Below are 12,806 nucleotides of genomic sequence, written 5' to 3' on the forward strand. Positions count from 1 at the left end.
TTGAAAGTTTTGCGTGACTGCAAGAGTTATCAAAATAGATTACCAATGTAAAACAAGAAAACCTTTTCGCATGTTGACCATCCTGGCTGCGCGGGTGAAAAATATCAACATTGATAAAAGTACCATAACCAAAAGTTTATTATCTCTTGCCATAACGTATGCTGAGAATGATTTTAAAAACTTTGATGTTATATTCAGGTAGGCAAAATACTTTAAAAAATACCAAAAAAGGAAACATCTATCTCGTCCAATTTTTCGGTTGTTGCAGGTTCTTATGTACAGTATCCTTTATGTAATTTTCAGTTCTAAGTAGTAAATCTAATCCGATAAAAATCTTTCCGATTTAAGCCGCTCACTCGGCTGGAGCGAGTGATAGGGGGGTGCATGAGGGCGAAAAAACGGGTGAGCACAAGGGATGGGAAAGAAGAACTAGCTCCTTCATAGTCCCACAAAAAAAAAATTCAGCCACTTCCCGTCCACTAAGAAAAAAAGGACAGCTTGCGCTTTCATCTTCTCTCCTGATAGATATCACAGATATAGGATTCTTCAGGAAAAATCAAAATTGTTCTTCAAAACCAAAACGTATCAATAACATAAATGACATCTGTTGCAGTTAGAAGTCCGAGGAAATTTTCTTCCTGAGCAAAGAGCATTATTCAGGAAAGTTCTTTCACCTATCAGGCAGATACAGCGAGTTGCAGAGGTCAGTGTGAATGACATGAATGCACGCGCGAGACGCGTTGTGTAGAATACACTCCCACTAAAATGGTCCCGTTCTATTCACAATGTCTTCCCAGTAGAAGTTCCAGAAATAATAATGTTGATGTAGATTCAACATATTTAATGTCGTTTAATTTGTTACACAAACACTAATTTAACAATGTCTTGCGTTGAATTTAAATTTTAATGGCTAAGGGTGCTAATTTTGATTCACCCTCTAATGAATGTAAGTGGAAGTCACTTTCAAACAGAACACTGCGACCAGATTCAGTTCTAAATGATTGTGTAGTGCGTAAAAAATAAATAATCAGTGAGTTGAACGCCAGCATAGCACGATCAATGGATTAACCGATGATCAATTGGTTAAAAAATTGATAGGGCCTGTCTTGAATTAAACAAGAAAGACAAGAGGCGCTCGGAAAGTCTTCGTTTTGGCTGATTCTTCTCTCACGTTTGGGGAAATTATTTTAACATTCAGGATATGACGTAATGAATAACGCAGCAGAAATCCTAAAGTCAGTCCAGATTGGTTTGGATGTCGCCATATTTCTCCTTAACACTGATCGTGGCCTACAGGCGACCGAGTTATGTAATGAATGTTTATTTCTACTTCACAAACTTAACTCTGGTATTGACCTTGATCATGATATCTCTGATGTATTATTCAATGTGTTCTATGCCACCTCTGGTTACACAAATGCAGCACGATACACCACAAAACTTATTAACAAGTTTTTCCTCGCTGGAGAACTAACCATACTACTGGGAGACAAATACAAGGCAAAATGTTGGTTTGCAGAGGCAAAGCAACTTTCTGAAAGCGCTCTTACCATCATGAAAGCGATTGGCCACCATAGAAAAGAGGAAGTGGCTTGTGCGAGACTTGGATCTCTTTGCTTTATCCTCCGCGAGTATCTAAAGGCGAAAGAATATTATGAGAGAGTAATTGCCATCGCGATAGAAATCGGCGACAGAAATGGAGAAAGAACAACATACGGGAACCTCGGAGTTGTGTTGCAATCCCTTGGCGAATATCAGAAGGCCAAAGAATATTACGAGAAATCACTTGCCATCGCGATAGAAATCGGCGACAGAAATGGAGAAGGAACAAGATACGGGAACCTCGGAGATGTGTTGAAATCCCTTGGCGAATATCAGGAGGCCAAAGAATATTACAAGAAATCACTTGCCATCGCGATAGAAATCGGCGACAGAAATGGAGAAGGAACAACATACAGGAACCTCGGAGTTGTGTTTGAATCCCTTGACGAATATCAGAAGGCCAAAGAATATTACGAGAGATCACTTGCCATCGCGATAGAAATCGGCGACAGAAATGGAGAAGGAAGAAGATACGGGAACCTCGGAGCTGTGTTTCTATCCCTTGGCGAATATCAGGAGGCCAAAGAATATTACAAGAAATCACTTGCCATCGCGATAGAAATCGGCGACAGAAATGGAGAAGGAACAAGATACGGGAACCTCGGAGTTGTGTTTGAATCCCTTGGCGAATATCAGAAGGCCAAAGAATATTTCGAGAAAGCAATTGCCATCGCGATAGAAATCGGCGACAGAAATGGAGAAGGAAGAAGATACGGGGACCTCGGAGATGTGTTTGAATCCCTTGGCGAATATCAGAAGGCCAAAGAATATTACGAGAAATCACTTGCCATCGCGATAGAAATCGGCGACAGAAATGGAGAAGGAAGAAGATACGGGGACCTCGGAGTTGTGTTTGAATCCCTTGGCGAATATCAGAAGGCCAAAGAATATTACGAGAAATCACTTGCCATCGCGATAGAAATCGGCGACAGAAATGGAGAAGGAACAACATACGGGAACCTCGGAGATGTGTTTGAATCCCTTGGCGAATATCAGAAGGCCAAAGAATATTACGAGAGATCACTTGCCATCGCGATAGAAATCGGCGACAGAAATGGAGAAGGAAGAAGATACAGGAAACTCGGAGTTGTGTTTCAATCCCTTGGCGAATATCAGGAGGCCAAAGAATATTACAAGAAATCACTTGCCATCGCGATAGAAATCGGCGACAGAAATGGAGAAGGAACAAGATACGGGAACCTCGGAGTTGTGTTTCAATCCCTTGGCGAATATCAGAAGGCCAAAGAATATTACAAGAAATCACTTGCCATCGCGATAGAAATCGGCGACAGAAATAGAGAAGGAACAACATACGGGAACCTAGGAGTTGTGTTTCAATCCCTTAGCGAATATCAGAAGGCCAAAGAGTGTTACGAGAAATCACTTGCCATCGCGATAGAAATCGGCCACAGAAAAGGAGAAGGAAGAACATACGGGAACCTCGGAGTTGTGTTTCAATCCCTTGGCGAATATCAGAAGGCCAAGGAATATTTCGAGAAAGCAATTGCCATCGCGATAGAAATCGGCGACAGAAATGGAGAAGGAACAACATACGGGAACCTCGGAGTTGTGTTGAAATCCCTTGGCGAATATCAGGAGGCCAAAGAATATTACGAGAAATCACTTGCCATCGCGATAGAAATCGGCGACAGAAATGGAGAAGGAACAACATACAGGAACCTCGGAGATGTGTTTCAACCCCTTGGCGAATATCAGAAGGCCAACGAATATTACGAGAGATCACTTGCCATCGCAAAAGAAATAGGAGACAGAGGAAAGGAATGTTTAGGATACTTAGGCCTTGGAGGCGTTTACTGCGGGCTTAGGAAATATCGTCAAGCTAAAGAATATTTCGACAAAGCACTCAGCATCAGTACAGCAATTGGACAAAGAATAAGTGAAGGACGCGCTTCCACAGGTTTGGCAGAAGTGTTCGCTTTTATCAATGACAATCAGAAAGCAAAAGAACATTATCAGAAGGCGCTCACCATCAGCAAGGAATGTGGCCGTAAAGCTCTGGAAGGACAATGTTACCTCAACCTCGGAGATCTATGTAGATCGCTTGGTGAATGCGATGAGGCAGAAGATTACTTAGAGAAGGCTCGCTCCATAAGCAGTAGAATTGGAAACAGGCTGATTGAGTTTAAAAGCCTTCTCAGCATCACACAGTTAAAGGTATCGCAATTAAAGGTTGTGGAGGCAAAGGAACACCTCTTTCAATGTATTGGAAAATATGAACAATTGAGGAGTTTTCTTAAAGGAAACAAAGAGTTTGAAATATCCCTGTTAGAAGCGCACGGTAGTTTTCCTTATCACTGGCTCACTACCTTGCTTTGCAATACTGGCAAATTTCAAGACACTCTTTATGTCGAGGAGCTGGGACGAGCAAGAGTCCTCGTAGAATGCATGGCAGAGAAGTTCTCCGTTGAAAGCCACATCTCGGCTGATCCAAAATTATGGTTCGGGATTGAAAACATCGTGAAAAAAGAGAGTAACTGTGTCTTTTTGTACATTTCGTATTTAAAGCGGCAAGTTTGTCTCTGGGTTTTGAAAGCAAATGGATTATCCGTTCGAGTCACCGACCAAGTGAAAGACAGCACTCTCATTCCTGAGAAAGTTTGCAACGTGGAGGGAATTTTCAAAAAGAGCGCCGCCAGCTTTGGCGTTTTATTCACAGCGAATTGCGAAGATCGATCTTTGGATGGCAACGTAACGACATCTCTTTTTGAAGAGAGCCGAGCAACTTTGCGCGGTGACGATAGCAAAGAAACCGAAAGAATTCATCATTTGTGTTACAAATGGATCATCGCTCCTGTGGTAGATTTACTTACAGAGCCTGAAATCATCATTGTGCCGTATCGTTTCTCGTATTGAGTCCCATTTGCTGCCTTGCGTGATGGAGCAGCCGGAAAGTATCTATCAGAGACTTACAGAATCCGTATCATCCCTTCCCTAACGACCCTCCGGCTCATTCAAGATTGTCCAGCGGATTATCACAGTGAAACTGGTGCACTTGTAGTGGGTGATCCTACGGTTGGCCAGGTGTATTACAATGGAATTGTCGCTAACTTTGAACCATTGTCCTGTGCCAGAAAGGAAGCAGAGATGGTTGGTCGACTGCTGGGAGTTCAGCCTTTGTTAGGAGAGTCTGCAACTAAGCAGGCAGTACTTCAAGCGATACCTTCAGTGAGTCTCATACATGTTGCCGCACATGGAAATGCCGAAAGAGGAGAGATTGCCCTGTCGCCCAAATGTCCTAAATGTACCACCAACAGTTTTCCACAAGAAGAAGACTACCTCTTGACAATGTCCGACATTTCCGGAACTCAAGTGCGAGCAAAACTGGTTGTATTGAGCTGTTGTCACAGTGCGCGTGGATTGGTCAAAGCCGAAGGAGTTCTTGGAATCGCTCGTGCATTCTTAGCATCCGGTGCACGTTCAGTGTTGGTAGCCTCGTGGGCCATAGAAGACGAAGCAACGGAGCAGCTCATGAATCATTTCTACAAGCACCTTGTTCGTGGAGAAAGTGCCAGTGAATCTCTTCACCAGGCCGTAAAATGGTTGAGAAGCAACGGCTTTCCCAAACCTAATCAATGGGCTCCATTTGTGCTGATGGGAGACAACGTGACGTTGGATTTTACATACATCGGGTAGGTCTAGTTCTGATAAGAAATTTCCATTAGCTACCTTACGTTACCCAACATTAGCTATCTTAGGGATTGTTCAGCAGCCGAGGGGGGGGGGGGGGGGGGAATTGGGTGCTGCTCGAGGATTTTGGTTGTCTCCCAGTAAAATTCACCTGATCCCCTGTAAGGCTCCATAATATTCTTTAGACCTCCCCCTTCCCCCCCCCTCCTCCACAGAACCAGAAGATTTTGATGAATCATTTTCAAAATTGGCCATGAATCAAAGTTGCTTTAGTGTGCGAAATCTTCAGAAATTATTCTTCAAACAGAAGCCCAAGAGGATGATAGACAGGCCAAAGTAAATGCAATGAAAGCAACTTGAGAGATATAAGCTACCTAATGACTTTGAAGTTGATAGCTATTTGAGCTGTGTGTCTAGCTACTTTGAATCTTTTAGAAATTCTGATCCATATAATGCTTTAGAGTTGAAATTGTATTATGTTTGTTTCAGGAAAGAGGAACACAAGGAGGACAACAATGAAGCAGAGAAGAAACAGAGTAACAACTGATCCTGCACAAAGATTATCTTTCCTGCACATTGTTTTTGAATGGACACTGGTATTAGTTTGAACAGACATTTTTCATTTTATTGTAGATAAATGGTTATTTTTGAATGCTCTTGCAAATAAGGCTGAATCAAAAGCTAGTGACACTGAAAGCTGCATTTCAGCTCTCAGAGCTATTAAGGGGACTAAAATGAATCAGCATGAAAAAATTGAAAGCATGAAATTAACTAAACGTTTACTAAAGTTTCCTTTGGATCGCAATCAGAAAACACCAAAACTAAACTCTAACTTGTTTTGTGAGTTGTTAGGTAAAAAAACAGGAGAAAAGGAGAACAAGCATTGCACAAAATATTACTGCCAAAGTCAAACTGAGGAGTGAAAACAATTCCTAAGATATCAATGAAACAATCTCCCAGAATTCAGAGCAGAAAGATAACTGATATTATCAAAAAGATAGTTGGAATACTGTAGGAAAACAAAATCACAAACCAGGAATGCATGGCTTTGTTGAGTATGATGATGCACAAGTGGCAGTTTTCTGTGTATTTTTTCCTTTACCTTGGGGTTGGGTGGGGAGGTCAGTATTGTCATATTTTAATCTTTTAGAACTTTCAGGAAAAGGTAAATGCTTAAGAAGTTGTTGATATGATGTTTGAAAATGTTTTATCAAAAGGATCTGTTAGGAAAAGTATATTAGTGATGAGATTTTGTTACTGATGGCAGACTTTTGTTCCTAATTGTCAGTGGGCACTAAAAACTTATTGATTCTTAGGAGGCCTACTTATTCTTTGGCCAACTTGAAAGTTTTTTTTCCTGTGATCACTACACATTTTTCTCTTATTTGAAGTACTTTTGCATTTCTTATTTTTCTCTGATTTTTCAGTTTTGTTAATTAAGTGAAATTTATTATTTTACTAAAATAAGTGTAAATAAATACAACTGAGAATTGGATTGGATTGTTGGAGTTAATTCCCAGATTTATTTTGCAACCTTAGACTTGGTCTGACAAAATACACTAAACAATTGTTTTTGGCAGAGTTTATCCACAAGTTCACAATCCTGTCACATTGATTTTTTTTTCAGTACCTCTTTTGGTGTTTTGGCCTTCATTAATCTTTCCTTGTGTTTTACCTCTCGTTATCATTTTTACATTGACTCACAGCTAACTGTATTCAACAGCTCAGAAACTTCATCACCAAACTATCCCTGTTTTGGAATGACCATATTGAATTTTGATGTAGTATGGGGGCTGAAGGGCAAGAGTCTATGGAGAGAGATTTGATTTGTGCTAAGGACTGTGTGCCATTTGAAAGTGAAATGATGGTGAAGGGGGGGGGGGGGAGAGGGAGAGAGAGACAAGCCATAGTTCCTCCACCCTCCCTCCTCTAGGTTTTCCTTAGGTTCTCCTATCCCTGATGCTCCTCCTTATGTCACTTCATACCAGCCAACTTTCACAATTCATTTTCCACACTGAACCATTTAGCTACCAAAAGTGATGAAAATGCAACTTCCCCTGAAAACATACGTGCATTGTTGAATAAACAAGTAATGAGAATTAAGTTCATCAGCTTAGAGGAGGTAGATTCCATCATCCTTTCAGCTGACATCCCAGGAAATGAACAACTACAAGGTCAAGATAATTCTAAATCCTTTAACCATTTAACTCCCACGAGTGACCAAGACAGAATTTCTCCTTATAACCAGATAAGTGAGGAGATTAAAGAAAAATATCAATTTGGAAATAATTAGTTGATCCAATACTAAATTGTCTGAACTAACATTATAGGAATTGTATGGTTGACATTAAGGAGAATTAGAAATTTGATCTGGGAGTTAAAGAGTTTAGGTTACTTCCCAATTTCGCTGGTGTCTTTTGGGAAAAAATTTTGTACTCGTGCTAGTTTAACCAAAATCATAGGAAACCATATATCAGAGGAAAGCTTAATAAATGCAGATTACTATAAAAATATAACTTAAGCAAATTTTCTTTGAGGAAGTGTCAGAAGCCAGTAAGGCATAAAGCAATCAAAGGTTCTTCTATTGAATTTATCGGGCATTGGATGCTGCTGCATGAGCAAAACGGCTGCAGTCTCATTCACAAGGCATCAATCAACAAGAGTGTGTCTGGCTTTTTCGATATTCTGATTGGTTGAGTTGATATTGGGATCTAAAGTTAGACTAGCTAAAAATATTTGAGACGTGTTGCGTAAATGGACTCCACAAGACAAATATTCCAAATATCAAAATTTCTCAACACACTTTCCTTTGTCATTATTCCTAGGATGCTTTGGGGAAATTTGATGAAAATCGATCAAATCTATACATCCTATAAATTTGCTCAAACTTGTTGTATTCCTCCCCATATCAAACATGAGATTTTAGCTCCTAAAGGTTCACAAACAACTTGTGCCATGCCAGGAGATTATCTCACTTCCTGAAACTGCACACCAATAGGACAAAGGGACCTCCTGGCATCAATGATGGTGGATCAAGATTTCCCACAAAAAGTAACCCATTGTCTCTGAAGGTGGGAAGTAACCTTAACTCCCAGAAGTAACAAACATGTGACTTCTCCCTATAATATCCATATGTTACTTGGCAAAAAGGTAATAAGAATACTCAGGTAGAAGTTGTTGTCTTGATCTAACGTCAAATTCTCATAACTAACTAACAAAGAAATGTGTAGCAGCTTGAGGGGAGAATTAATACTGTGCCTTTTCCCTCAAATAAGCCATAATCGAGTAAGTTAAGTTTTTGAATGAGTTCTATATCTTAGGAGTGTGAACTCTAGGAGCAGGTGAAAATTTAACGATCTAAGCAAAATAGAGGATTATTTATATCACCAATAGGTTGAAATCTTGTTTCAGTAGCTTGCAAGGGCATAAAATGAATACAAAGCAAGTTTGGTTTAATATGATCAAGAAGGATGTTTTTTGTCACATCACAAGTAGGGGGCATAACAATCCTGATGAGGAATCAAATCTCAGACTTTCTGAATCAACCCCACAATCGCACACTGAGCCACAGAGACTCTCTCTTGACAAAGGCTGTTACAAGGTTCATGTGTCACGGTAGGTTGTTTGCTCTTTGTTACGGGATACAAAGCCATCTTTGAGTCCACAAACTACACCATACTTTTCCACGCATGTTTTCTGCTCTGTTCTGGAATTGTTCCTTTTCAGCCAATATGCTTGTCTCACACCTGGCTCATATCAACTTTACTGGATTCATGAGACATCTCACCTTAAGTCTCTCTTCTGACTGTCTGTGAGAAAACAATCAAAGTGCTCTGTGAGCAAACTCGTGAATTGACACATGATTTTTTAGATTATGTTTAATGTTATCTGGTTTAGGGAATTTTGTGGTTGATTGTCATATCTAGAGTACGAGCAGTAGTTCAGTGTTCGCTAATGTAGCAAAGAAACAAAGTAACGTTGGGATAAGAAGGCATTACAATTGAAATGATCATGCTATTACATTTGACAAGGTGGATGATGTCATGTGTTTTAAACGTCTATCATTTTTGTTTCTGGTTCAAAAGAAAATGTTGGAAGTAAATGTGGGTGAAAAGTGAAATTTACTGTCTTTCGTTGTAAATATTAGAAAATCAAGGCAATACTGTCTTAATGAAAACATTAACGATTCCCTCTTTATCAAATGAGACAAACGGGAACGAGTTTTGAGTGATATAACTAAGCCAAGCCTGCCACCGTCATTTTGGATCTCCGCCTGGGTAGATTTAGGTCACGTGCTAGGCAACGTATGATCAATAACAAGATAGAATTTCATTTCAGGCCTATTTATCAATTTTGTGGTGTGTAACTTTCGCATTTTAGTACGTTGTTTGTATGTTAAATCTTCAAATTGTCTTGAAACTTAAAAGAAAATTGTTCTTTAAAAATTCACTGAAAATCGGTAGCTAAAATTGTTTGTTTAGGTGTTATCTGATTTTCGTGTTAACTTGTTATTTCGTCAGTCGCCGGCATCTTCTGTTGCTTCTCACAGGAAAAACACACGCGACGAAACGTAATGATCAATTTTGTCCTCAATCTCACGCTATAACAGAAAAAGCTTTTGAACATCTGTAAACTCCGAGCGCTTCGCAGTAAGTGATATTTTCAATGAATCTTCGGATTGTTTTCAAGTTCAAGGACTGTAAATTACAATTTTATGAAAAACGAAGGTTGTTCTGTTATTTCAGTGTGAATCCTTGCATGCCTGCCAGTCGCTGGCGCCGCTTGTTGAAACTAAAACGAAAAAAAAAACTCTTTTAAGATTATCATTGGCTTCTTTTTCCCCCCACCACTATTCTTAGCAACAAAGGTCGCCATTTCGTCTGTTTATTGCTCGCCAAAAACTATAAAATGCACTCAAAAGCCTAAAATCTAAAAAAAGTTTACAGGAATCGACCAATCGAGCGAGCGAGCGAGCGAGCGAGCGAATGCTATTCCCCACATCGTATCTATAACTCGCTCTTGCGCATGCGCGCAATTCACGAGTTAAAAACGAGTAAGTCAATATGTATCATTTTAATGCAAAGTGGTCCTATATTTAAGCACTTTGCTCTTGATGTATACAAACTAGCAAGAATGGATGGATGAGATATTCTGAGGAAGCAGATGTCCAAGGAAGTTGTAGATTGTGAAGGCGAAATGTAAACAGGAACGAATTCCATCCCCCTGACCATCTAATTAAAAGGTAGAACAAACACTAACTCCGACAATGCTAAGTTGTTAATGTGCAAAGGAAAGAAACCTTAGTGAAGTTTACAAAATAACCTACTGGTAACACTTATTAAGATTTCCAAACTGCTTAAATTTCCATCAGAGATAAAAAAAATGGAATTATTTCCCCCTACATGTTTCCTCAACAAATTTACTCTAACAAATACTATCATGCCTATAAAGGACACCAGCCATAATAGAGAGAAGAAAATTTGTTATCCTCTTAGTCAGTAAATTAGTGCATCATCAACCACAGCCTTGACCCATTCCACAAATACTGTACAGAACATCTTCAGCCTTACTGGAAAAGAACCCAATTTGGTCGTTGAAAAAGTAATTTCTGTAGATTTACAGAAATTTTATTGCTACACAAGTGGTAAGTTGAAGACAATTGTTACAACATACATGACAACAACATAAAAATATTATTATCATAGTTATATTATCATCAAAAATAGTCTACCAAAGTAATTTGCCTATTTGACATTGCATCTGGAATTTTTATTTATTTATTTTGCTAGTAGGCCGGAAATGCATTGGGAAACAACACTGAATGAAGAACATCTGACCTGTCAAACAAATAAGCCATCAATTTTTTTCTTAAAAGAAATAAAAATATGGAGACAACAATAATCGCAGTGAATGCAACTGAGAATTTCTAAACTATATCACATATTCTGTTCATGGCTGCACATCAGTGAGAGTGTTTTTTTTTTCTCATAAAAGGCAATCTAAGCCTGAAAACACAAAGCAAGAACTTATATCAAAATTGTAGTAAGCACTTTTGGTTTGCACTTAGAGAATTATTATTATAATTGCTATTATTACATTATTCTTGTCATTATTAAAAATATTACACAATAGGCCTGCAATGCATTGGAATACAAAAAATCTATGTCAGGGCTTATTTGTGGTTGTTAAGGGACACTGTGAGCACTCCAACATAGGTCTGCAGTGCATACTTGTGTTGCTTTTCATTCACAACAAGGGATTTTCTCTCTGACAAATCACCAAGACCAAAAAATGGATGAAACACAAAACCTCTCCGAGTCTTTAAGAGAAAAGAAATAAGTCTCTAAGTGTAATGAAGACCCCTATACATTTCACCCTTTAACTCTCATGGCAATCACGACAGAATTTCTAATTATAATGTTGTAACAATATCAATGAGACAAGTGATGAGAATAAAGAAAAATATCAATTTGGGAATTACTAGTTGATCCAATACCAAATTCTCCAAACTTTCATCACAAAAACTATATAGCAGACAGTAAGGAGAATTACTAATGAGATCTTAGGAGTTAAAGGGTTAAGGTGATTCCTCAGTAAAGCACTGCACATCATGTACTGTGCATAATATCACATAATCAAGCCAATAAGCACATGCACATTCTGAGAACATGGTATTGTTTATCAATCAATGGACCAGGTAAAGAGGTGCAATGGTCTTTACCTATTAAATGAGCACAGTGACCATGTTTTATTTCCCATAATTTTGGTGCACAAAGCCCGTTACTCAATGAAGCAAATTATGACCCTGAAAGGAATGACTCAAGGAACATTTTGAGTCGATATCGTTTAAATTTGCGTAATATTCCCACCAATTATATATCAAATTGTTCGATACACTCGAGACTTACTACCTACCAAGTTTTTTTCCAGCTGCAGCAAAATGTACAGCGAACCGCTTAAATGACGCGCATGATTAGTGCCAGTACAGGCATAAATGGGGTAACTTTGGCGCATATATCTCCTAAACAAGCGAGATGACCTATCTTTCTTATTGTATTTTTCGAAACAGACATTGGTAAGGAACATTTAAGGAAAGTTTACAAAAAATTGTCCAATAACTTCTTTTCTGAGGAATCACCTTGAAGGTAGTTAAATAATTAAATCAAGTGAAATCAATTTCAGAAGTCGTATGTTGTCACTCCAGTCATTTGTAATAGGCTATCTTATTATTCATTCACGACATTAGGTTATCTACTGAAAAAATTAAGCAAGAAAGTACAAAGCGTACGTAGATTGAAACACATGACTTTTAATATTCAGAGCTATACACAGAAACTTACTTTCTTACCTCATTCTGGAACAATTCTGTTAGAAAGGGAATGTGCCTGAAAAAGTGTTTAGCGAAAAGTGTTTACCAGATGACATCGTACAGAAGATTATCTTGAATTAAGCCGTTTTGAAAATTCGAACTGGTAGAGGTTACAATGAAATTGCTGCGTAAGAAAACCTTGAGAACTTTGTATACAAAAGACTTACAAAAGACTGGGTCTTAGTCG

General features: G+C 38.8%; 2 protein-coding genes and 1 long non-coding RNA gene across 3 annotated transcripts; 2 read left to right on the plus strand and 1 right to left on the minus strand.

The window, feature by feature from the left end:
- The first annotated feature begins 705 nt into the window (after positions 1 to 705).
- On the plus strand, positions 706 to 4,476 carry LOC149034578 (uncharacterized). Its single transcript, XM_089194670.1, has one exon. It carries the CDS (start codon positions 1,210 to 1,212, stop codon positions 4,474 to 4,476), a length of 3,267 nt encoding a protein of 1,088 aa, XP_089050796.1. The 5' UTR covers positions 706 to 1,209.
- LOC149034579 (tetratricopeptide repeat protein 28-like) lies at positions 3,209 to 6,745 on the plus strand. The gene is made up of 2 exons (XM_089194671.1): positions 3,209 to 5,252; positions 5,740 to 6,745. The coding sequence occupies exons 1-2, from the start codon at positions 4,708 to 4,710 to the stop codon at positions 5,795 to 5,797; spliced, it is 603 nt and encodes a 200-aa protein (XP_089050797.1). The 5' UTR covers positions 3,209 to 4,707; the 3' UTR covers positions 5,798 to 6,745.
- Positions 6,746 to 8,650: 1,905 nt separating this feature from the next.
- Positions 8,651 to 12,784, minus strand: LOC149034580 (uncharacterized). The gene is made up of 2 exons (XR_016183173.1): positions 12,599 to 12,784; positions 8,651 to 9,059 (listed from the first exon to the last, which is right to left on the minus strand). It is a non-coding gene; the product is annotated as an uncharacterized LOC149034580 (long non-coding RNA).
- Between the last annotated feature and the right edge of the window lie 22 nt (positions 12,785 to 12,806).

This window comes from Pocillopora damicornis, chromosome 14 (assembly GCF_964200805.1).
Source record: "Pocillopora damicornis chromosome 14, jaPocDami1.2, whole genome shotgun sequence".
In the NCBI taxonomy this organism is placed as follows: domain Eukaryota; kingdom Metazoa; phylum Cnidaria; class Anthozoa; order Scleractinia; family Pocilloporidae; genus Pocillopora; species Pocillopora damicornis.

Bases quoted from the DNA above. Each gene is read 5' to 3' on its own strand.
- LOC149034579 (XM_089194671.1), top strand. From the start codon at position 4,708: ATGGTTGGTCGACTGCTGGGAGTTCAGCCTTTGTTAGGAGAGTCTGCA. The intron at 5,253-5,739 runs GTAGGTCTAGTT...TGTTTGTTTCAG, and splicing joins TTGGATTTTACATACATCGG to GAAAGAGGAACACAAGGAGG.
- LOC149034578 (XM_089194670.1), top strand. From the start codon at position 1,210: ATGAATAACGCAGCAGAAATCCTAAAGTCAGTCCAGATTGGTTTGGAT.